Source organism: Molothrus aeneus, chromosome 16 (assembly GCF_037042795.1).
Source record: "Molothrus aeneus isolate 106 chromosome 16, BPBGC_Maene_1.0, whole genome shotgun sequence".
Classification (NCBI taxonomy): Eukaryota; Metazoa; Chordata; class Aves; order Passeriformes; family Icteridae; genus Molothrus; species Molothrus aeneus.
Window position 1 is genome coordinate 4218005 of NC_089661.1, and position 25883 is coordinate 4243887.

Here is a 25883-nt window from a genome sequence, read left to right on the forward strand (position 1 = left end):
TATGAGTGCATTATTGGTTTTGTTGCATTGACTGCTTTTGAGAAAGAAAATGACGTAATAACTGATTCTGCTGGAAAATACTCAGTTTTGCATGAAGAAGACTTAGTGGATCTAAACCAGTCTCTGAGGCTTGTGTGAGTGCAGGTATGTGTGCACATGTAGAGTGAAAAAGAAATGATTTTTTTAAATGTAGCACCTGAGTTGCAGTGACATGTTTTGATTCTGTTTCCAGTTCAGCGGGGACTATTATTTGTTTTTAAGGGTAGATGTTATATCAAATCAGTTATGCTGTTGATGAAATAGACTTTGCTTGTATGTGGGTTATTTGCTTATTGTTGTTAGCATTAAACTCTTGGTCTCAGATGTGTTTTTGTAGGAATTATGTATCCTATAAAATAGGTGATTTTCAAATCTTCTTCAGAGTCCTTTTAAAAGAAGGAACCCCTTCAAAACCTTAGGTGGTTCTTTGAGGTTTGACCTTCTTTCCTGAAGAATTAATATTTAATTCATTTGTCAAATTCTAATTAAAAATAGTAATATCTTCTGTTATACTTGAGTTGTATCTTAGGAAAAAAAAGACCTGTAATATAGGACCTCAAGGACAAGCTGTAGTATAAATTATTTGATTTGCAGGTCACATCCTACTTTATTACATAAAGACTAACTAGATCTACTAATGAATAATTATTACTCCATAAAATAAAGGGGGGGGGGTGAATAAAAAGCTGGCAAGAGTGGAATACTAATTTTGAGGTATCGTTCTCAAAGTAGAAAGTAAACATTAAATTCTGAAAATTGCAAATGTAATTTTTCCATGTAACCTGATAGGGCACTCCTTGATAATAGATTGACTAGCTGTCAAATAAATTTGTAATTTTAGATGAGATGGGCTTTAGACAATTTTAAGATACAGTCTTTATCCAAGTGTGCTCCCCTCCCCCAGTAAGGTAGACACAGTATGCCATAGAATTCTGTTTCATTCCCAGTGTTTCTGCTGCAGTGGTTACACAGCTCCTGCACAGTTTCACTGAAATGCTGTTATAGGCTTCTTTGGGAAGCTGGATAGCGAATGAAATGTAGATATAAAATGAATTTTTGTTTTTAAAAAAGCTCATTTGCTGATAGGGCTGTGTATTTGCCGGAATCCTCTTGACTAGCCAAGATTCTTTCCCTTTTCCACTTTGTGCTTCACACTTGTGTTCTTAGAAGGGGAAAGCCCTTTTCCAGTCAGGTGTGAGTCCTGCGAGGGGGGAAGGGTGTGAGTGTGTGTCTGTGTGCGTGCAGAATCATAACAGGCATTCAGTCCCAGCTGGGCAATGACACTAATTGCCCAGATCTCATGGATGCCTGCGATGCAGCGCGCTCACTTTCTCTCCTTCCCTATCCTCTCCAGGGATTTTTAAAATGCAGTATTTGAATTTTGGTGAGTGGTAAAGACCCTGCCCTAGGACCCATTTGACAAATGAGAAGCTGTGCAGCATCAGCACCAGCCGACTGAGCCTCACTGAGTCTCTCTCTCTCTCTCTCTCTCTCTCTCTCTCCTAGTCAGCAGCTACTGTTGTGAGACAAGCTTCAGCTCTCTGTCATTGAGGAAGTTCCATTTGCTCATCAATAGGCTGCAGGCTGTGTCTTCTTTTTTTCCTCTCGGTTAAAAATTCGTAGTTTCAACCTACCAAGTTGCCTTAGCTGACAAACGAATGTAGGGGCTTAGCGCTGGGGAGAGGAAAGGCAGCCGAGAAACACCGTTTCTTATTTAAATAATCAAAAGGGAGAGGAGAAAGAAAAAAATACCAACCAACCCATAGTGACAAGATAGGGCAAACGTGCTTGCATGCAAGCCCCCTCACTTGTTCTACGTAGACTTCAGAGCAACACCATGCAGCATCCCCTTACGGGTGCAACCTGCGTGGCACTGCCGAATGTGGGCATGTGTCCCCAGCTCTCCTGTGCCTTGACTTTTATGTACTTACAGCAGGTAAGTTTGCTTAACTTTTCCTTTTCCTCTCAGTGCTTGCTTTGTCAGCGTCGTTCGGGGGATTTGCAGGCGGGGAGGTATTTTTTGTGTGAATAGACTGTATAAATGTCTCCCACCGTGTGGAGCGAGTGTTGTGCCTGCACTTAAGAATGTGAGAGTGAGTAGAAAATATGTTTTAACAGAGCATCGAGCCTTCACATATCTTTTGGTTTTTTTGGTGTTGGTTTATTTTATTTTATTTTTTTTTTGCAGTGTCTCTGTTGGTGATGTTTATAGATATTTAACACAGTACTGTGCCTGCGTTTCTCATGGATGCTGTAGCAGAGTTTCAGCCATAAAGGACTGCTCTTTATTCACTTGCAGGCATAAATTATACTTCTAATGTAAATGTGCCCAATGGCAATTTTGTTTAAGCCTTCTTTGAAGACAGGAATTTTAAGTCTGTGTTAAAACATGCTGCTGATTAAAGCCAAGCTGATTTTTAGTTCACAGGGAAAAGGATGATTTATAAAGATATATCTGTGCAGAACACTTCTATCGCTGAAGTATATTGGACTGGGTTAAAAAAAAATGTTTGGGTATCAGCAAAACAATACAAATTTCTACTCAATTTTAAATTATATTCTTAAAAAAATTCATTTTTGCTTAGAGGAATTTTTTTAAAGTATTTCCTTCCACTCACTCTTCCTAAATTATTTAATAATTGGTACCCCCTCTCTGCTATAGTGTAAAATAACTGTATAATAGCACTTTTTTTTTAAACTAGTAATTTGGAATCATGTTTATATCCTACTCTATTTTATAACTGAATCCACCATTACAGAGTCATCTAGTAAGTGTGTAGAGCCAAGACAGAAATATGCTATCATGCAAAAATGATTAATCCTGTCCATCCTATTACTTCTCTTGAAACTTCAGGAGGAAAAAATATTCTTGTGCCTACTGTAAGAAATAGGGACATTTCTTCCAACTTCCACTACAACAGTTTCTGTGCATATTGACTTCCCTGAAAGTCTAACTTTATTTCTGCATTTGCAAAAGCCTGAAATATGTTATACAATATTTCTTTTTGTTCCTAAAAAATAGATAAAATAGATTTAAAGCTTATTTACATTCAGGGATATTTGTTTTTCTGTTACTGCTGAAAGAAGAGAGCACCAGTATTTTCAGGATAAAACCCTCCTGTAGGCTTTTTTTTTCCTGCTGTAGTGTAGTATAAACCATTTCTGACTTAGAGCTTAGGAGTGCATAATAACAGATTCTTGCATGCGCCCTAGATTATCCATGCGTGTGGGAGGGATTCATATGTCTGCAATAAAATTTGCATCAGATAAATATGATGTGTTTAAATTTCAGTCATTTGCATACCACAACTGAAATGTATGTTCTTGGTAGTTCTGTGTTCTGGATCTGTTTTAGGAATGGCATTTATAGATCAGCTGTTTTAATGATCCGGTGTGACTTGTGCACTTAGTACATACATACATTTTGTATGTACCCACTGTGTTTTGTTCTGGATTTGTTGTTTTGAGTTTGTCAAAGAACAAGTTGTGTGATAAAGATAGGGCTTTTGAAAGGAAAAATGGGAATTCAGGTGAGAGGTCAACATGGCCACACAAGGAGCTGATAAAGGATAACATAAGGATGAGGCTGGGTGCTCCAATAACCTTCCTCAGTGAGATATTGCAGTATCATTATGCAAACACATCTATAGCATGGCACTGCTGTAAGGTTTAAGAAACTGTGCAACTCTAATGAATACTTTAAAACAGGGAATTCAGCTGCCTCTATTCCATCTGAGAGGAAGATGAGAAGTGATTGCTAATGCACTTTACAAAGCGCTATATCTAGTGGATAATTTTTAACTCTTTAAGTGGATTAACTGCTACACTGAAAGAATTTTTTTTAAGTGTTTGCTTTCTCATCTCTTTAATCCTATTGTCAGTTTAGAATCATCCTGTGTGTGCTAATCACAATTATAGAATAGGTTGAAAAGTCTGCTAAATTTGTGATGAAAATTGTGGCAGGTTCAAAAATTCTCTGCTTGTTGCTTCTTTTGATCGCTGGTTGGCATTTTAGTTATTCTGAATTCCTAGAGAGTCAGATAATCATGTTCTTAATTCACATATGGTCCCTTATTTTATGCATTTGGTTAAGTATTTCTTTAGAAACAATGCTACTTTATCTCAAAATTATCCAGGCAGAGAGGACTGAGTTGACATCACCTGCAAAGCCAATATAACGTGGTTCTGGTTTTAAACAGTAAAGGAATAAGTAGTTGGGTTTTTTTGAAAAGCATTAATAAACTTTTACCATGACAATCTACTTGGGATTTTTGCTATTTTTCCCCTATCAGCTAGCTTAGAGCAAACAGACAAAAAGACTTGGTTTGTACGTTTACTGCAAATATCACTTATTTTAGTGAAACTGTAAATGTTTTTCTCTCTATCAAGTTTTCTATCGATCTTAAATACAGATAACCTAAAAGCTTTATGTGGCAACTTAATAACTAGTGAATCCCCCCGCCTGTGCAACCTGTGACCAGCAGTAAATAGATATAGTGAAGCTATCAAGTATTTTTTTTCTCTCTAAAAATTGCACTTGAGATATGTCTGCTCACTTGCACCTCAATTAAAATGAACACAGACATCTGTATTATAACTGAGTTATAACTCAGTTGTTAAACTTCGCTGCCTATTTAGAAGTTATGAAGATAATTATTCTTATTTTTGTGTATTTACATTGGTATTGTGTCAGGTGTAAGTTTTACAATTGGAGATGTGTCGTTCTTGGAGGACTGTGAAAGGCATTGCATTCTTCTCAAGATGGGCAAGCCATTCTTTGTCACTAAATAGTTATTTATCCTCATAGCCACAAGGATGCTGGTTTTCTTTGGAGCTGAATGAATAATTTGGAAAAATTTGTGCTTTGGTAGTAATTGAAAATTGGCCATAATTTCTCTGTGCAAGTGACATCACTTGGCCAGTTAGTTTAGAATAAATGGATAAGCTGTTTTCCAGTGTGCTAGAGAAGTGCTCTACTACTTTTTCCAGGGTTAGAAACTTGAGTATTTGCTCTGATATCTTTCACTTTACACATGTGTGTAATGTTTTAAGAGCCAAGTGAGGAACTGCATTTTTTTAAAACAGTTTATGCGTGGATGATGCTTAACATAACAATATTTTGAGTTTAACTCTTGAAAATAAAGTTGAAAATGAATAAAGGACAGAGGCCTAGGTCATGTTATAGATTAACTCTCGATAAGACATTCACTTCCAAAAGCCAACAGCAACTTGAGAATGCTTCTGAGTTAGTTGTTTGAAATAGTCTGAAATTATGTGGACATTTTCTTAATAAGATGGTTCTAACTATGGGAATCCAAAGTGACTTTTCAAAGAACATCAGCCCACAGGGACTGTGGCAGTGGCAGCACTGAACAGAGGGAGGACGTGGGGCTTTGCCTTTTCCCTGCGTCACTGTAAGGACAGGGTCAGCTGGGAAAGTGTGGATGCTTTTGGGTGAGAATTTTCCTAGGTGTCAATACTTAAAGATACAGGGGAAGGGAAGTTGCATTTGTAGTGCCCCCCATCTTTTGGTAACATTTCCTGGGGTTAGAAACAACTGCGTGCATGTGTTTTTTCTTCTTCTCCTTATTATGGCATATCAATGCAAAACCCAATTTCTGACTACAAGTTTACATCAAATGGCAAACTGAAGTAATTTTTGCAGCAAAATGTCGACCGCTGGTAAATTGGGATTTGGCATATATCAATGCAGGCTTAACTCTGGTAACTGATGTTTTCCTGTGGTCTGTTTTGCTGGTTATTCTGTTGGGGTTTTGTGAGTCAAGTGACAAAACAAACTTGTTTTGAAACATCACGGAATATTCCGTGTCACGGTGTACAATGCTGCTGTCATTATTTTTAAATTGGTAATTTTATTTTTCTGTTTAATGATGATAGATGTGCTTTGTTTTAAATAGTGAAGTCGTTTGTACAAAGGGTAATTCCTCTTAAATGGAGCAATTGCTCATAGTGGACATTCACAGATCGAAAACAATTGAACTGAAACTTCAATATCAACCTTTTCTGTCTTTAACAAAGTAGTTCATGGTACAGCTCTCAATTCAATGATGAAAAGAATCCACCATGAAAACAAAGCAGAAACCAACAAAACCTCCATCTCTACCTCAGCTATTCCATTACTGCTTACATGGTAAATTAGTGTAATTTTATTTGGGCCTTAAGTATTATGGCTATGGAGAAAAGCTGAATTCCCCTCTCAGTTACTTATGTCATGCTTCTGGATCTGATGATTTATAGGAGCCTGAAAGACTTTTTATCACATTGTTTCTTCATGGCTTAATTCAACGTTGATTTATTTGGTAGCAATTTCAATTGATGCAGTCAATACTGTCAATAATGGAATAAGGATTAGGACAGATTATCGTTGTGCTAAAATTGTGTAAAAAATTGAATGGATGAACAATTCAAACAGTTCCCGGATACAGTTTAACTTTTTTCAATAGAGCAAAAGCACATCAATTGCTGAATGCCACCATTGCAGTTACAGCTCTGAGTATCTAGTTTTTGCATTTTATACTTCAGTGACTCTTCAAAGGTTCAGGTATGTCAGTAGAATTCAATAACTGGTGTTTTATGGTGACACTGCTGAAACCAATCATGAGAACACTGCCTTTCTTTGCCTGGTCCTTTTACAGTACTCACTCTGTGGCTGTCCTGTAAAATCAGTTAATCTGACTTTAGTTCTTGAAAATTTTAAGCATCTGTTATCTTATAAATTGGAGTCTTGGCACGATTTTGTTCCTCTCTCTGCTATTTCATGGCCATTTTCATGTGAGAACGTACAACCTCTGCTTATGACTGCATGAGTGCAAAGTAGTCCACGGTACTAATGCTCACTCACCATCTGTTTTTCTTACAGCTGGGCCTTGAATAATTGTCCAGTAGCTGATGGACTGAGGGTAGGCAATATTTTCAGGGTTTTCTGATTCATTTAACCAGCTTCGCTGCCCCTAGAGAAACACAGTGCTTGTTTATTCAAATGTGTAGGGTAAAAGGCTGTGCTATGTCAGACGAATTATAGCACTCCGTTAAAACAAAAAAGGAGCTGCCATGCTACAGACCTTATCCCGTGGATGCATTTGTACCTAAGGGGGCACTGTGGCACTCCGAGGGAATTTTAGTGCATGAATGAAACAGACCTCAAAAGGTGGGAGTGCAGCTGTTGCATCCAGGAGTGCTGCTAATGCGGATTTCAGGAACGATGCCTTGCTGTTTATCCTCATCAGGGTAAATAAGATCGTTTGGTATTCACCAACAAACTCGAGAGCTGGTGTTTGTGACTCCACCTGTGACTGAAGCCCATTTCCACGTTTGCATAGCTTTTGTCTCCCAAGAGCTGCTCCGTTGTTTTCCAGAGGCTAATGAGAAGTGGCTCAGAGATCAAGTGCTGGAGCAGCTCTCATTCTGAGTGAGAGCTGGTTTGGGGCATTTAACTCCAGCCTTGTCAAACAAGGTCAGTCTCTCACAAAAGGAGAGGAGGTGCTTTAGTCAAGTACTCTCCTCTTTAAATACTAGAAGAAGGGGGGGAAAAAGCCCCAACCAAAAAAAAAAAAAGAAAACCAACTCCAAACACAAAAACTCCTCAACAAACCAGAAGAATCTGTTAAGAAGGTTACCTGCTGCTTTGGACTATAAGGAGCTTCAGTGTGACAGGAGCAGGTGAATATTTTTGGCTTAGATTCATTGTTTTTTACTAAGTGACCTCTTTGAACATTTTAAAAAGCTTTATCTGAAAAGGGATGCCTGGATATTGCGTTGTGGGCTATTTGTAAGTTATCCCAATTCATTGTATTTGCTAAATATGTATATGGATGGATATTTTCTAGGGGGAAAAAAAAAAAAGTGGTGTGGTATTTTATGCCAAGGAAAGTGTGTGGTGGTTATGTAAGCAGGGGTTTTTCTCAGGGCAGCCAATAGATATTTCGGTTTTAGATTTTTTTTTTTTGACCGTAGCCATTAAAAACTAGTCTGACCTTTTTTTGGTTTTCAATGTGTGTATTTCTGCGTTGGTAAATAAGTACTATGATCATGTTAATATTAGTCCTGCTAAAAATATTTTTGAAGTTTTTAATAGCTGGTATAAATGAAAGTGATAAAAATTGTGACACTGGAATTTATCGCCTTGTTTGATAGAGTTAGAATAATGTTGCTGGAAAGGAGAAGTCAACACCCTCTAAGAATCCTTCAAGCTTTCCTGCCTTTTAAAGGTGCATGTGCGATTGATTTATCAGTTTTAAAGTGTGATGTGTAGTGCAAGAGCCCTCCTGAGAAGCTGCTGTCATTTCCTTGCTGGCATTGCTCATTTCCCTCCGAGTTGCCTAGTGCAGCACCATTGACTTCTTTTACATTTTGCTTCCCCTCCCACTCTGTCAGTGCAGCAGCCCAGTGAATTTAATTAGAGAAAATAGCATATCTAATGTCTGTGCTATCCTGACTGGTTGTAGTTGGGCCTTTGGTCTTTTGCACAAGAGCAGGCTCCAGCTGTGGGGAGATCTCGCAGTGTTTTGATCCTGCTCTCTCTCGTTGTGTTGAACACAGGCAGAATCAAAATTAGATACTGTAGTAAGAACTGAAGTGTTCAGTGAATTATTTTTTGTTCAGAGCGAGTCATTGATTTTTTACTTTTTCCTCCAGATATGGAAAGAAATTCTGTGGTACTTCAAAATTGAAATACTTAAGATGTTCAGGTACTCGTGAATAAGGATGCAAGTGCTTTCATCTTGGACCATCTGTAAATTTACCTTTTAACCCTTTATTTCAAAATGCACCAGAAATTGTTGCTCTTCCTAGCTGTAATATCTTGCATATGATTTTTTTGGTAACTGTACATCAATTTTATAGTGTCATCTCATATTTGTGGTTTGTGTATGTACTTATAGTTCTAATATGCCTTGCCTCAATTCCTTACTGACTTGCAGTAATGTTTATTATAATTATGATGTAGTTTTGAAGTTGATATCTTGGGTTTTGCCTCTCATAGCATTTTGTTTTATAGTAATCATCATTATCTCTCTTGTGGACAGTAAGTCTTGGATACATTAAAGAGTTAATTATAGATATTGATTATGAGCATGAAGCTTTATTCACCAACAAGGAAAGATAAGAAGTTTTAAAATACATGCTTATGATAAGCAGAATCTTTCATGAAGCAGTGTGAAATGGAAGCATTTCTTTGAAATAGGTTAAAGTAAACATTGTAAAGGGAGGCAAAAACAAGGCTAAAAGTTCACTGTGAGAAGAAGATTTTGCTAAAACAGAGCTAGTGTGAAAATTTGGGGGTGAAAAGAACTTGGGCAGCCCATGTATTCCATGAGTGTCCCCTCTGTAAGCTTCCTTCCTTGTCATGTATTAGTCCTGTCTCTGGGATGTTACATGGCTGCATGGCTCAATTAATGCTCTGTGGCAGGAGGAGGAAAAAAATGTCTCTGTCTTGTCAGAAGTGAAGTTATTTACTTTCAAAAGCTGACAGAATAGCACTGCAGGGGCTTCATTTATTTCCGTTCAGGATGTCATTATTGTGTAATGCAGAGGGACTCCTGCATGCATTGCAGGCTTATTCCTGTAATCTCGACTCTGCTGGATGGCTGCAGAAGTGTAAATGGCCCACTGGAATGTTTCCCTATTGTGACTTCAGCTTGCTCACTTTGGCAAAGCAGCATTCCTTAAATATTTATGGCTTAGATGGGATGAATGTGTTTGTTGGGGGTGCTGGTGCCGGGTGCCTTTGGGATGGGTGCCGGGTGCCTTTGGGATGGGTGCCGGGTGCCTTTGGGATGGGTGCCGGGTGCCTTTGGGATTGCTGCTGGGTATCTTTGGGATTGCTGCTGAGTACCTTTGGAATTGTGCTCTGGCCTGGCTGGAACACTGACTGGATCCTCAGTTACCTTTGTAATGTGTGTCATTTCCCCTGATGGGTAGCATATGGTTTGAGACTGCTTTTTCAGCATTCCTCTGTCTGTCATGCTCTTAGGTTTTCCCAAGTCTAGCCCCAGCAGGAATGTTTTAGCACAGAATGTTTCATCAAGATTACTTGTTATTTCATCTCAAAGTTTGGGAAAACATTCAACTTTGCTGTTGCTGTATTGCACATACTTCAGGGGCAGGATAAGTAGTCTTGAAATCCCCTACCCAAGTTCAGCAAGTCATGCTGTAAAAATACAGGAACATTCAGAAACTGCAATTCCAAGGGGCTTGGTTTATTTTTTTCCTTTCTCTTTGATATCATCTCTGCCAGCTTCACTTGGAATACCAGGCTTGGCATGTGCACATGAAATTGCCTGTTGCTCTTTGGAAAGCCTTTTCACACACCAAAAGTAAAAACACTGAAACAGCAGAGTTCAGGAGTTCTTGTGCCCTTCTTCCTGCCTGCTATTAAAATAAATAAATAAATGCTTCAATAGAAGATTACTTCATTTAGAGAAGAGTCACATTTTTTGTGATAGTTGATCTTTTTTTTTCCTTTTTAGGGGTAAACCTTCTTTGATTGGATTATTTTTTTTTTTTTCCGTTTAGAGTGGCAAACTAAAAATTACTAAAATACCAAATTAATTTCTCAGTACTGGATTTTACTTGCACACAACCTGCCTTTAAATTAAAGGGAAAGGATTCTGCTTCTAAATAGGCTTGCTTGCTCCTTTCCTGCTTTTCTCTTCCTTTTATTTGCAGACATAAAATCCAATAAATTTCTATTGCAGTTGCTGGGCTTGGGGGAGAGAAAGGAGAGGAAAAGTACAAAGCTATTGGGAAGCGTCAAACACGGCGGATGATGAAGTACATTTCATAGCAGCCAATTCCAAGCCCCAAATCCCTCTTGTGCAGGAAGGCTTCCCAGCTCACCCAGGAAATTCAGCCATTGCAAGGCAGAGTATTAATGATTTATACACCTTGCACCAGTGCTTTGGTTCACTCACAGAGCCGGGCTCTGTTAATAAAGGAATTTCAGGGAAAAGGGTCCTGGCATGCTGAGTTGTTTTGCTCAGTGCGGTGGACGCTGCCTCATAAATCAAAGGAATTTAGTGCTTTACAACCTTTCAGAGCTGCTGAGGGTGGTTGGTTTTTTGTTTTTATTTTTTTCTTTTTTTAATCTGATACACCTAGGAATATTTTCATTTCTTTTCTATAAAGAATGAATGAACTACTGGATGAGATCTATCTCAGCTGTTTTAGGGTTGATTGGTTTGCTTCACAGTGGCATTATACTTCCATTTGTTTTCCATTTGGATTTATGCTTTATACTGTTGTCTATGGAAGGAGACTAGCATGGTTTTATTACCATAAAGAGATGCAGATCACATTATATTCTGTCTTGTTTCTTAGAAATAACTAAATGAAATATAAAGGCAAAATACATTTGCAGTAAGGAAAGCAGTTTTATATTCTTTACCTAAAATAAAAACAAATAATAACACTTATTTAATATTATAATTTTAAAATAATTTTTCCTTTTATTAACAAAAATAAGCTTCAGTGTTCCTCTACAATACACGTGATCATTTTTGAAGTTGCATTTTTGCCTGGAAACTTTGTTTCTTAGTACCAACTGCAGGATGAGGTACTTAATTTTGTATTGATTTACATAATTATCCTTTTCAAATAGTGGAACAATATTGATGTTATGAAAGAAAATATGTATCTACATTTGACTATAGAAATGAAGATAAAGAAGGATGTTTTTAAAAATCTCTGAAATTTTGATGTGAACTAGGGTATTGAAGAATGTTATGGGACATGGTCCTAGCAGAAAACCACTTGGTTGGATAGTTATGGAACCTAATCTTTGCTTTTCATTGCCTCTTTAAAAGCAGGCTGGGAGAGGAGACAGGAAATAATTTCAGGGAATGTGTTTTGCAATCAAAGGGAACCTGGTTTTCCACAGGCATCTTAAGACTCTCATTACACAGCAGGCACAATGTGTTTTACCCTTTTTGGATCGTTCAGAGTCATAAATTCAGGTACCTTTTTGTTCAGAAAGCACAGCTGCCCTGTCCTGGCTTGGTCACAGTAGAAAAGGTGATTGCCTCTGAGCTTTGTGGAAGTCAACAGTGTGGGGATCAGTATTGCAGAAGTCACAGCTCCTTTGGACTGCGAGGAATTCTTTGTAGCTTTTGTGGTCAGCAGGCAAATCAGTACCTTCTTCTCTGTTTCCCTCCCTGGTTTAAATATCACAGATTAATACAAGACAGGTGCCCAGTAAATGAGGTTTATTATGTTTATAGAGCAGCATTGCTGTATTTGTTTGTCCTCCATTATTTGGGTGCATGAGTGTTTCATTGTATTTAATTATGTCTGTGAGGCACAAGACAACAGTCAACATCTGCTCTATTGTTGCCGTGGTTTACAGATAGCTTTGATGGGTTATTAAACAATCTATTTTTCAAACAGCAAACAGGGAAATAAGGTGCACCCATATTATGTAATTTTGTAAAGGTACATTATGTAATTAGTTGTCTAGTATTTGCACACTAATCTTTTATTTTGGTTGAATTTATGTTGTTCCTTTTAAAAAAAGTGATGATCCTCAGCAGTTTTTATTTAATGGTAAATTTCAAGTTTCTCTATGGCTTGAGTTGATCTTCTCACTACTAATTTGATTTCACCATATGTTTTATATTGAAGTAATGTCTGAGTTGCGAATGCTAATTCAGAAATTAGAAATGTGCATTAACTTTCATTTATTACTGAAACAGCTACTGACAAACTATTACTACAGAGGCATCATTAGGTATCTTGAACTATTTTTGAGTAAAGGTTTGTGCTGTAACCAAGGCACCAGTTGGGGAAGGCAAGGTTCAAACAGCTTTGCCTCTCTTAGATCTGACTCAGGGCAGAGCATCCCCGGTGCTCCCTGGGCAAGGGAAGTTGTGCTGTACAGGCAGGGAGGTGTCTCTGTGGAACTTGACTCTCGTACAAATGGATTCCCTGATGGAAAATGGCTTGTGTGCTAATCTGCTTTTGATTTTGTTTTGGTTTAATGTACCTGTCAACTGTTTGAAGTTGCTTTATGTAACGCTGCTATGCACGATACTGTATCTGGATGCATTAAGGCAAATCACTGAAAGATTGCAACTGCCCAGCATGTGATTTGTTTTTGCCTCAAAATAAAATGTAGAAGAAAATGTTCCAGACACAAATGATGAACAGATCCTAAAATTAGACTTTCTGTAGCTTTTATCATTGCAGAAAGTCACCTATTAAAAATGTTTGAGAACATGAGTCTGTAATATTTTCACGGCTCCTGAGCTGCTACTGCCCACAGTTCTAGAGCTGCAGCTTGCAGGGTTGCTTCTGACAGCAGGACTTCTGAGGCTTTGGAAATGTTGTTAATCCACGGAGCCTGACTCAGGAATGCAGGTTTCCATTGGAGCAAGGTGGTTCAAAACCCTTTGTGAGGCGAGAGCCCACCTGGAGTTCTACATCCAGCCCTGGATCAGATAGCCCTGAGAGGATGAGGAGTCTCCCTCACTGGGGATATTCCAGGACCATCTGGAAACATTCCTGGGCTCTGGGGTGGCCCTGGTGGGACAGGGAGGTGGCACCAGATGACCAACTGTGGTCCTTTCCAGCCTGACCCGTTTTGTGACCTGTTGGAGCAAATCCAGGGGTGCCGCTGAGATGATGAAGGGATGAAGCACCTCTCCTGTGAGCAAAGGCTGGCATTGTTCAGCCAGGAGAAAAAGAGGCTTTAGGGTGCCCTAATTGTGGCCTCCCAGTGCCTGAAGGGAGCCTACAGGAAAGATGGACAGAGATTTTTTGTGAGAACATGGAGTAGCAGGACAAGGGGGATGATTTTCAACTGAGAGTAGGTTTACAGGAAGAAACGTTTTACTGGGAGGATTGTGAGACACTGGCACAGGTTGGCCAGAGATGCTGTGGATGCCTCATCCCTCCAATATTTCAAGGTCAGGCTGAAGAAGCTCTGGCAAACTTCCTTTAATGGAAGGTGTCCTTGTCCAGGGAAGGAACATTGAAACTGGATGATCTTGAAGGTCTCCTCCAAGCCAAATCATTCTATGATTCTATGAACTAAACTATCCCTTTTATGTACATAAATAACTGAAAAAAATGTATAAAAAGCATGGTTATTTGGAAAATTATGCATCCCAACAGGAAGGAGGGGTGTTTCAGGTGCTTGTTGAATGTCATTTTGCAAAATGGCCATAATTTTTAGCATAGACTGTAGATTCTTCCCTGGTTTTTTGGTTTTTTTTTTGATTTTTTTTTTTTTTTTTTATTGCAAGGGCTTGCTGGAAATACTTTGTAATCTCCCTCTCCCCTACCTGGAATCTACACCGGGGTTTCAGGTCTGTCCCTTCAAGTGTCAGTAGCTGCTCCTTAATGGATGTGGCAAATGACTCTTGCAGTTTTGACAATGGAAACTCAAACAGGAACTTCTGGTTACAGTGTTGTAAGTGAAGGAATGCTGGGGTGTTGCTCTTAGTAGAGAACTTTGTTTTCAAGGTGTTTCCAGAAACCCCTCAAAACATGAACTGGGCACAGGGCAAGGGTTTATTTTCATTTTAATTTTCTGTTTATTACTAAGTTTGGTGGGGTGTGTCTCTTGGGAAGTGCTCATTATAAACAAACATTTGTGTTTGTGTGCAGCCAAACAACCCAGGCAGGTGTCTCCAGGAGGCTGGGAGTGCTCCATTCCTCTGTGGGAATGGGGCATTCCTGGGCTCTTTTTCTGGCATGCAATGCAGACGTGAATTTTCCTGGGTGAGACAAGCAGGATCAGAATTTCTGCTGGAGTAGATCAGTTTATTGACTTCTGCTGAGAGTGTTAGCCTTGGCTTTGCTGTGAAATTAATGCAACATACAGGGAATGTGCATTTTCTGTCAGCATGTTCATTTTGCTCGAGAATAGTTTTAAATGTTTATTCACATTAAAATTGTACAAGTAATTGGTGCCATTTCCAGAAGAAAATGAACTTTGCAACTGCTTTATAAAATCTCCAAGGGAAAGCTGTTTTCAGCTTAAGGCAGCTGAGTTACAGCAGGCAGCATCTGATCTGTGAGAGTGATGGACACTGGTTACTCTCAGAGCTTCACAAGGACTTAGGGCTGTAGAGCAAGAATATTTCAGTGTTTTCTACATTTGATCCTAAAGGGCTAATTAGGGCTGAAGGGTTGAGGATAAATCAGGAAATTTAGCTCTTGGACCACAAATGGCCAAATACATCAGTGCAAAAACACAATATTGTTGGGCACTAGTAGCAGATCACACAAGCGTCCGAGAAGGGAGGCTGTGAAGAAGACCCATCAATAAGAAAAACCAAGAGGTAATTATAAAAAACCTTTGAAAATAATTTCTGTAAGAATCCATTGCCCCAAGTTGCCTCATGAATTATCCTGAAATCTGACAGTTCTGTAGAAGCAGATTTCAGTGCTTTTCTGTCAGAGCAATGCAAGAGAGATGTTCCAGTAATAGCATTTATAATCCAGATGTGCAAAATTCAGGTCTGTCTTATGAACCTCCTGTACAGTTCATGTTTGTTGAGCACCTCAAATTCAAATTTGCAAAGGAATATTACATTTCTTTTTTTTATTTGTTCCTGGCACTGAGTCACATGTGTTTTGTTGATTTTGCTCTTTACTAAATAGTATCAGATGTTTCATTTCTTCTGGTTAGGAACAAATCACTATTACAAACCTTTGAGAGAAGGTAAGATGCTCTCAGTCCAAGAGTTTGAGTTCAGTTTTTGGTGTCTGATCTTGCACTGCAGGGGAAGAGACAACTTCAGAGGTCTTAGGAGGCTACTTATTCTTTGCCCTATTTCTTGCAGCAGTAAAAATCTTGCTAATGTCCACCTAATAACTTGAGTATTCACTAAAGCACTGATTTCAATAAAAATAGAAATAATCCTCTTCTGTTGTCCTTCTCTGCACAAATTTATCCCAGTCCTTTGCTGGTCCCTTCCAAGGGTGGTGGCACAGTTGATTAAAACCTAAATGAAGGTGAGATTAAAAAGGCCATTATTTCTCTGTTCACTCCTAATATCAAATGGAATAGACAAAAAGTAAAAAAGTGGGTGGCAGGAAAGGCTTTTTACCATCTGGCACTGATACAGCAGAGTTCTGCTTTTCTGATCTTAGGTGCTTTCTCTCCTCTGCTGTTATTCTGAGCAGTAGCATGATTCCCCTAGCTTTGCATTGCCCTGAGAAAGCTGTGGGAGACATCATTAGAAATCAGGTATTCCCATGAATTCAGTGCCCACTGAGATTGCTGAGGAATACATAGGACTGGAATGTGGAATGAATAAGTAGAATATTTTTAATAGGTCTTAGGGGAAGAGAGAAAAGTAAACACATAATGTGATTGTTTCAGGTGAGAGCTATTTTCTGTGTTACCAGGAAGAGTCCTTGAAGCTTAATCCAGGGAATTTTATTCTTCCAAATGAATTCTCCTGTGTACCAGCTCTTTACAAAGAGGTGTCTGCAGAGTACCAGGGCACCCCACTGACGTTGGTCTGGCTTCAGTCACAGACCCTCAGACTGGGCCAGAAGAGATGTGACCCATCTCAGGGAAAGCCAGGTTTTAGCTTGGCCTGGACAGGCCAAGTGTAAGACCCTGAACTGAGTTTAGGGGTGGGATAGGTGTGCCTCCAAATAAGTGCATTAGCAAATGTCTATGAGACTAAATTGTCTTCAGACATTAAGTAGCAATGAAGTTGAAAAAGCTTTCTTAACATTCTGCCATTCAGATTTGGAGGCAAACTTCCTATCAGCTGAACTTTCTAATGCTTTCAGCCAAATCCTGAATCCTGTCTGCCTTAGATGCTCCTTGCTTGTAGCTCTTGGCTAAACTTTAGTACTTAAACTACTGCCAGTGTCTTGAGCAGAGCTATGACTTACATTACATGTAATGCCTTCAAGTCTTGCTATTTTATCTCTTGAAAATATGAAACTTGTCAGTAGTGAACAGAAATTCCCTCTGATCCCTTGCAAGACCTATAGGGTCCTTATTATTTTGGGGTTTGAATTGGTTGTTTCTCCAAGGCACCCTGCTCACTTAGGATATCTACCCTCTGCTGGCTTCTGCAATCAAACCATAGCACTTGGCATGGTAGGGTGCTTGAGTGATGTATTTATACAGGCAGGAGGCAGGGTTTAATACCATCTCATGATTCACTGTGCAGTCCTATTAATATGAGCTTGACTCGGGGGAATAAGTAGCTGTTACTTGTCAGCAAATCCTGAGTGTATTAAGGGGGTGAAGTTGTACTGAAAGATGCTCACAGTGATACTCTGCTGTTCCCAAGGGAAGCAAATGAAAACTGTACTTGGATGAATAATGAATGTTCTAATTGGGGTCAAGAAGAAGTCATAGCTTCCTGTGATACAGGAGTTAGACTAGCCTGACTAGAGCAATAAAGAAAAGTCTGTTTGACCAGATTTGGCAATAAAAATATGTGACTGTCAGTCATGTCTGTCATCTGCACACAACTAAAGCCTGGGATGTGATAGTGACAGGCAGGTGGTTTATTCTTGTACAGCTTGGGTGTATTCCTGAGATCCTCTTGGAGGTGTTGGTTGGTGCCCATAAGAATATGGCCCTGGACAGGTGCTGAGACTGGTTAGTGCTCAGATATTGCCCAAAATCCAGTGTGGAATGGATGAAGAGCTCTCATGGCATGGCTTGGCTATATCACAAGGATTTACTAAGAGTGGGTATTGGGTAGAGTCAGTCTGTTCCTGATTTGCAAGGAAAAATGTTTTTGTTGCTGCTGGGCTGTAATTGCAAATGAATATACCCTAAGGGAAGATTACAGCCTGTTCTTACCTGCTGACAAAATACATGCAGAAATACATATTTCTTGGTCATCCTGTATTCAGCACACAAAGGAGAAGAATAAATGAAAGATATTAAGGAAGATATATGCAAGCATGATTCTACTACATATTTTGTGAAATAGGTATACACCTGAGACTTTATTAAAGATGTGATACTGCTTATCATTTGTGGAAGGTGTACATAATTTTCAGTAGTTAGTCTAACTGCACGATATCAAACAAGCATGAGATCTTGAAAGTGTTCTATGTTTCATACAAAATTTTCTAAGCTGCTTAACTTCTCATGGATTGGAGGCTAATCTCAGCTGGTTTAGGAAATGCAGATAATCTCAGGAGCAGAGTAGAGAAAGATATCTGAAGTAGCCTGGAGATGGGAGAGTGTGTTCTCAAAAGGGCCAACAGGGAAAATTCAAGTGATTTGGTACAGCTGATAAGAGTTGTGTAACAAAAGCCAGCGTGGAACTCTCTGCAAGAGAAGGAAAACAATGCAGGGCTCACTAAGGCAGAAGAAACAAAGAGCAGAACTTTGCAACACATCTTTAGTGCTGGGAATAAGTTGTGATGTCTGTGTGTAAAAATCAGCTCTTGGTACTCAAAGCAACAGTGTTTTCCTACAGTTGTGCAGCTAACTTTTCTGAGTGATCCAGGAGGCACACGGAGAAGCTTCCTTCACAAACAGAGTTGTGCAGGCCTATGGAGGTGTGTTCCACCACTTTTTTGTAGCTTTAGGAGCTTTTCTGGCTTTTCTGTGTGGCACCTTGCAGTCCAATGTCATTCTTTTTCCTAGTGCAAAGCACAGCACATGGAATAATTGAAGTTTTCAGTTCGATCCTGCCTTTATTTTGACACAAATGCTGGGATAAGAACGTGGTTGTGGTCCAAAATCTTTCTAACTGGTATGATAGTGCAGCTAGGTTAAAAGACACCTATAGCTATTTGGTTTTTTTCAGAGAATATCTGTTCAGAGATTGTTCTTGGCTTTTGTGCCTTGATATGTAGAGCTGATGACAGGTCCTTAGGTTTCTGTGGTAGCCCAAGGCAAGTCCAGGCACAGAGGGATCCCTTAACTCCACTTTTAACCTGCTGCTTCTCTCTAGCATACATTTATCACCTATGTAAGTGAAGGTGTCTTGCAACTCACTGAAGGGTAAATCCCTCTCCCTGCTGTCAGGGGACAAGTTCTGATCTTGCAGCAATCCAGTCTCTAAGCAGGGAGTGAGGATTTCCAAGATGTAGAAGAGGGCAAGCCTCACCTTTAAGAGTTCTGGAAAATGTGAAGCTAAGTAGATGTGTGTCTTCTAAGTGTGTGCGTTTTTACATTGCTGTCATTGTGGTGATCTCCTTGTACCTGATTCAACTCTTTTTAAGGGAATTTACAATCAGAGGTGGATACAAATGAGAGCTGAGCTGCAGAGGAGCAGGGATATTGGTCACCATGCCACTGGACAGCCAGTTCATCCCCCAGTCTGTGTCTTTGTGTGGCAAGAGGAGGTTTTCTGGGCTGAAAGAGAATGTTCATAGGTGTGTAGAGAAGGTCTTAGCTGGTAGCAGGCAATTTCAGGAGAAAGCATCAATGCCATTTGGAGTTTGGTTAGGAGGTGAAGGAGCACAATATCCAAGGAAAGACAAAGGATATTCATCTTGGAGTTGTGGACAGTAATGGCTTGGGTAGGAGCAGGCTGAAGTGAGCCCTTGAAGGGGATGACAAGTGCTGGATAAAGGTAATAAAAGGATGTGTTTTGGGGCAGTGCAGGTAGAGAAAGAAGTGATCTTTATGGGAGCACTCCAAAAGAAATGCCAAGTAAACAGACCATTCTTTAGCCAGTGAGATACTGCAGCAGCCCATGGCTCAGAGCACATCACTGGCAATAGGAAAGGAAGGGAAACCAGAGGGAAAGGAGGAATGGCTGTGTACTCAGAAACCAACATTTACTGAAATATTGCACTTCGAGTGTTGCTAGGCCAATTGGCCTACAGGGCAACAGCCTTAATTTCTCTAGGGCTACAAATAATTTCCCAAACTTGTTTCCCAAGTTTTAGCTTCTGTGTGAAGCTCTTGTATTTGGCAGGACTGGAATTATTTATTTATCTTTGAAATCTCCAAACTTACTATCATTGTATATTTAGAAGAAAGAGGCTAAAATTTGAACTTGAGTGGGACTGAAGCATTGTTGTTTTCTGGCTGGAGAATGAGCTGGGTTCATCTTGACCTGCTGCTAGATTTAAATGTGTTCACAAGAGCTAATGTAACTGTTGGATGCAAATGTAATTTTTCAATGGAAAATTTAACTTCAGAAGAAAAAGGTGTTAATTCTAAATATGCTGTATCCCACATGCTTGACAAAGGTGGTTTCTCCCACTTTTAAACAGTTTCTATATCCTTGCCCTATTCTCTAGTGTGAACTGAGGTGCTTAATAACCTCAAACAGCTCTGGTGACATCTGCTGTGCTGGTTACCAGTATGAGACCAGCAGATAGCAGGTTTGTATAGGTGCCGTTTTCTGCTTTAGGAGTCAGTAAAAATCCTTGCTGTGTTTTGGCTTTGCTGTTCTGTGTGAGAGGAGCTGGCAGGGGATTGGTACCTGGCACGAGCAGCTCCTACACGTTCTGCATGCAGAGGAGAGAGAACAGGGAGCAGCTGAGGATGGGGCAAGCCTGGATGGTGCTCCTGGTGCACTTGAAGAGCCTTTGGCCCTAAATGGCTTTTGCAGAAAGGTTGAGATAGTCATTGGAAGACAAATGCAGCAGCTGTGCTGGGGAGAGTGGGGGGAGATGTGCAGGACAGCTTTCTCTGCCTATCAATATTTCCTTTAATGCCAGCTCACCTCAGGCAATGCTAATCAACAGCAGCTCACCTTCTCTTTCAAAGCATCTGTGGTGCTGATGGCTGGTAATCCTTTTTTAGAGACAGTAATCTAAAGTTGCTGTGGAGGAGGGAAATTATCAGGAGACTCAGAAACCAATTTGTCCTTTCAGTTTTGGGGGTTTCTTGTACCAGAAAACCTCTGAGAAACCTTAAAGAGAAAATGGAGAGCATGTGGACAATGGGAAAGGTGATCAGAAATAAGAGACTTGAACTTAAAAGATTGAAATATGCCATAGCATAAGCACTGAAGAGGGTGCCAAAGTGGTACCTGAATTATTTATGGTCTGAGAGACAAGAAAGTTAGGCCAGTGTAGGAAGGAAGCAGAAATTATTTGAAGTTCATTGGTGTTGTGCAGCATTTGGAAGAACTATTGTTTGTGGTATTTTGAACTAGATGCAGGCATTAAGAAGAATTAATTATTTGGCAGAAAGATGGTCTAAATAGATTACTTCTGTCAGAATCTGATTAGAGCACACATCATTGATTGGCTGATGACTGCATTGCAGGGATCTGCCTTTTCCAGGCATTGTGGCCCCAGGGAAGTTGCTGAAGTCTCTTTTTTATTTTCTTTTTTCTTTTCCCTTTTTTTTCCCCCACCTTGTACCATAGCGAAACTGAGGCATCTGCTTTTGCCTGGGGAAGTATTTTGGTCATTGTCTAATGTGCCATTTAACATCTTATATGCAGGTGGAATCAAAATTCTGATCTTTGGAGCACCATTTTCATTTTTCTTGTTCTTCCTGAATGTGTAGTCCAGTTTTCAGGCATACTTGTAGTTTTATTTCTGTATCTGTGCATCCATATTGTACAGCAGTCTCCTTTTCCTTCCTATTTAAATGACTTCTTAGCAAGCCTTCAATGAAACTGCTATTAGAGCACTCCTGTCAGTACTTCAGTTCTGTTCCAAAACATGAGATTTTGGTATTAGATTGCTGGGCCTGAAAAACATATGAATTTTGTAACCACCTACTCCTACCCTGCCTTGCTTAAGCTATGCTCTTCACCTTTAAAAGCAGCTTTTCATTAGTAAAACCTGCCTTTTTGAAAATTCTGGATAGTTTGAACAAGTAAGATTGTGCATTTTATTTGTGTATATACATTTTACATCTAAAGCTAGTGTTCATGTGTTTTTCTTACTCGTTCTTCCTCTCTCATTGCTGAAATCAATTTTTAGTTTCAGGAAATCCATGAAAATTTTTAATGAAAGAAACCAAAGCCAACTAGGGTTTGAGAACAGCTGAAAGTAGCATCCCCTCTATGAGCACACTGAAAATGGCTTAACGTGGCTTTTTTTTGTTTTTTCCTAACAGCATTATAATTTTCTAGAATGCAATGGAAACGAAAGCTGTGTAGTTGTTTAAAAGAGATGATGTCCCCTTTTCCACCCCCACAGAGAGTGAATTTTTTGCAGGGAGGAGGAACCCTGCAGAGGGTAGGAAATGAGTGCTGGCACCACCAGGGACATCAGAGAGGTGCTTGATGTGCATGTCCTGACCATTCTGGCTTTGCCCTCCCAGAAGTGTTTAGGTCCCTGCTTGACCTTAATCATGCTGAAGTGAAGCAGAACTCTCAGCTTCACCAATACTCTTCTGGCTCATTCTCTCACTCCTCAGCACTCTGAGTGGTCAAATTTCATTTATTCAACACATTCCAGCAGAACAGGAGTGACCACTGATACTAACTAACGGCCAGCTGCAAAACCCAAGTGAAATTTCCTTTTTGTGTGGCTGGGAGGGAGAGGAAACGTGTTGATCTGAAGCGGTGGAGCTGATGTAGAGGCATTGGCAGAAGTTCTGAGCCTGGCGTGGGGAGGAGACGCGAGTAAAGCTCTGTTGTGCTTCTGTGGTTTTGATTCACAGAGGTCTGTGAGGCCTTAGGTAGCTGGTGCACACATGGGACATCACCTCAGAGCCAGCCACCAGGGCAGAGCTTGCATCTGGAGTGCCCCACACCTAGACATGTAGAAGCATGTTGTTATAGTGAGGCAAGCCAAGCGTCCTTGCATTAAACCAGGTAATTACGGTTTATTCCCAACGTTTGTGTTTGTGTATTGCTCTCTGCACTGTAGGAAATAGCAATGCTGCTCAGACATTGGATGTTTGTGTTATTCTGCAATGTTTATGCTGCTTGCAAAGGGCTGGAAGTGTCCTCCTGGAAGCTGCTGAGTTCACACTACCACTGCTATTTGCATCATATTCTCTCATGAGCCAGCCTTTTTGGTACTGTGGATTTGGAAGGCTGTTCTAGACCCTCACTAGACAAGACCAAAATACTTCAAAAAAAAAAAAACCCCGAACTTGGAAAAATATCTTCAGCCTAAATTTATTCATAACTAGGTTTTTCTGGATTTTTAGAGTGTCAGGATTGTCCTTAGCTTAGTCTCTTCCTCCTACTGTTTTCTTCCCTATTCACAGATTGCTTTGCTGGGATAAACAAATCAAATTTAGGCTTCTGTTGCAACACAGTTGTTCCATTCCCCTGAACACAAAAAGCAATTTATCTACAATGGTTGTATTTGAATTTGACCTTTTTTTTTTTCCTATTTAATCTGGATGAAGAAAACTGTATTCTGTTGCAAGTACCTCTAAGAAATCAAGAAATAATTAAGAATTAAAGTTAAGAAATACTGATAATTTTCTTTTTCCTATTTGCATCTCGCTAGCATCTCAAATTCTTTAAACAGATGCAATGAGATTTTACTTTTTTTCCTCCTGAGTTTAGCTCTGAAGTTTCTGTCATTAGGAGGAGCATGATCTTGCATTTTTTATTATTGAATTTTGATTAATGCAGCCCATAAGATTTAGCAGTTCTTTCTATGTAATATCCTTATCCCTTGCAGTTTTGACAGTACCTTCCAACTTTGTGTCATCAGGAAATTTCATCAGCAGGTTGCCTTGTGCCAAAATAATTAAAGAAAATGTTCAAAAAAATCTGTCCCAAAATAGATCACAGAAAAGCTTCCCTTGAGCCTGCACTTTCCTGTGCAAACCTTTCTCCTCAGGTTTTCTAACATCTTATCAAATATATACATGCTGAAACAAAAAAACCTGCCAGGTATTTTACAGAGCAATTGAACAGTCTGCATTTATGTCAGTTGTCCCACTGGAGTCATTTGAGTAAAGCTTGCAGAATCCATTTTATAATCTCCATTCCTGGTGAAAGAAATCTGCTTTCTTTTCAAATGCAGCTTGCTCTGCTGGATGAAACAAATAGGCAATAGTTAAAATGAACTTTTATTTTTTTTTAGAAATTAAGTATTTTTAATGAGTGAGTTGTGACTGCAACTTGCTTTCTCATATATACCTTTGGTTTATGTATTTCTCTGTGAAAGTTAGTGACTGGTTTTGTATTGGAATTAATGACAATCTTTTGAAAAAAAATCTGTGATGGGTCAGCTTGCTTAGTAATTAAACTGCAGAGTTTCTCTTCCTTGGTAAGATAAGACCAAGAAATGTGATTTGCAGCTAAGCATGGTCAGATAAGCAGTGAGAACAGCATCATCCCCAAGAGCCAAGTGAAGCAGCTCTGAAACAGGAGATGGAGCGGGGTAAACATCACTCCATCATGTGACAATGGCTGGCCTCACTGGCAGCTCCTGCAGGGAGCATCACCCAGGGTCACAGTGCCACATCTAAAGTTAGCAGTGGGCTCAGGCTGGCACTGGGGAGGGCCAGCAGGCAGCTGCTCAGGGAGATTTCCAAATCCTGCGGCACGGCCGCCCCGATACACGAGAATCAATTACTGCAAACCTTCCACGATGGTCAAAATGTGACATTAAATAATTGAGTATCACATCAAATCTTGTCTGCAATTAGTTATCTGGAAAAGTAATTATGCAACAAAATCAAGTAGCTGAAATTAGTGGTGTGAAGCACCCTGATAATTCGAAGACTGTAGGAGATTTTTTTTTTTTATTTCACTTGTAACATGGAGTTGTAAGTACCTAACTAATTCTTTATTGAAGTAAAATAGTCTTGCTCAATTGTAATTCTTGTCATTAGTTACATCTGCAATAGAAGATACATAGCACATAAAACAGGCGTTAATGACCAAGCTGGTTTTGTCTAAAGTAAAAACGAGCTGTGGAATAGAATGTCTTGCAAGCAGTACATTTAAAGTCAGACCTGTTTTGATTTAGGGAGGAAACGAGCCTAAATTTCAGTCCTTTGTCTCTTACACCAGTAGTGTAAGTTGATTTGGAGAACAGGGTTGAAATACCCTAATGGGAAAATGTATTCTTTTAAAATAGTTATGTTCAATTTAACAACATAGACGTTGTGAAAGGTTAGAAAAGCCATTAAAATATAATTTACACTAATAGAAGTCGTTAGCTTGCATTAGCTCACTTATTCAAAACAAACAAGAAAAATATAATGAATCAAACCAGAGTATATACCCAGCATAACAGACTGAAGTGTAAATGCTCACATGAACATTGTTTAACAGCTTATGAATCCAGGGAAATGTCTAATTATGCAATCATGATAAACCTGATTATTTTGAAAATGGCTTCTGATAGTAACTGTTGTCATGTATATGCCAGAACTGATAGGAAAAATTATTTCTAATCAGTAGATCTGTACAGAATTTGATCTCTATGTGTTTAGTACTTAAAAATCTGAACTGATAAAGAGTAGTTGGCTAGTCATGTTACTTAAGCTGCTCCCAAAATAGCACCTTCCTTTTTGGGTAGAGTTAGGTTTGCAGCTGTTGTCTCTATCTGTTGTCTCTGAAGAAAATTTTAACATTAAGTGTTGCTGACGTCAATTTTTTTCTTTTTTTTACAGCTGATGTGGGCTTTGCCCCTGACAGAAGTTATTTGGTTCTAGCTCTGAGTTTGGAAGAAGTTGGTATATAGATTTTCCCCTAACTTTCAATTGATGTGTTTAGCTTTAGTGGGAGTAATACTATCACTTAAACCATGTTGTCGTCTCAAGGAGTTTTGCTACATCCCTATGGAGTGCCAATGATTCTGCCTGCAGCACCATACTTCGCTGGACTTGTTCAGGTAATGCAAGGCCGCTTCCAACAAGCAACTTAACTCTAGTGCACTTAGAGCAATAATTGGAATTTTTATGGTTGAGAAAGCAAACACTTTTAATACAGGCAAAAGCTCTCATGTAGTCAGTGAGAAGACAGTAGGAAATCAAAAAGATGGATCACCCT

At 39.4% G+C, this 25883-nt stretch overlaps 1 protein-coding gene across 31 annotated transcripts in view; it reads left to right on the top strand.

The window, feature by feature from the left end:
• Positions 1–25883, top strand: part of RBFOX1 (RNA binding fox-1 homolog 1) — a 1178577-nt gene that overhangs the window by 907535 nt on the left and 245159 nt on the right. For 3 of the 31 annotated variants that reach the window (XM_066561203.1, XM_066561218.1, XM_066561215.1), the window contains exons 1-2: positions 22599–22730; positions 25505–25725. The exons of 22 other annotated variants lie outside the window; for them this stretch is intronic. In XM_066561203.1, the coding sequence (XP_066417300.1) occupies positions 25639–25725 (87 nt within the window). In that variant the 5' untranslated portion in view covers positions 22599–22730; positions 25505–25638. Of the gene's footprint in view, positions 1–1612; positions 1976–22597; positions 22731–25504; positions 25726–25883 lie in introns of those variants that run through there. 6 more of the 31 variants (XM_066561204.1, XM_066561216.1, XM_066561208.1 and 3 more) reach the window with 5 other exon arrangements.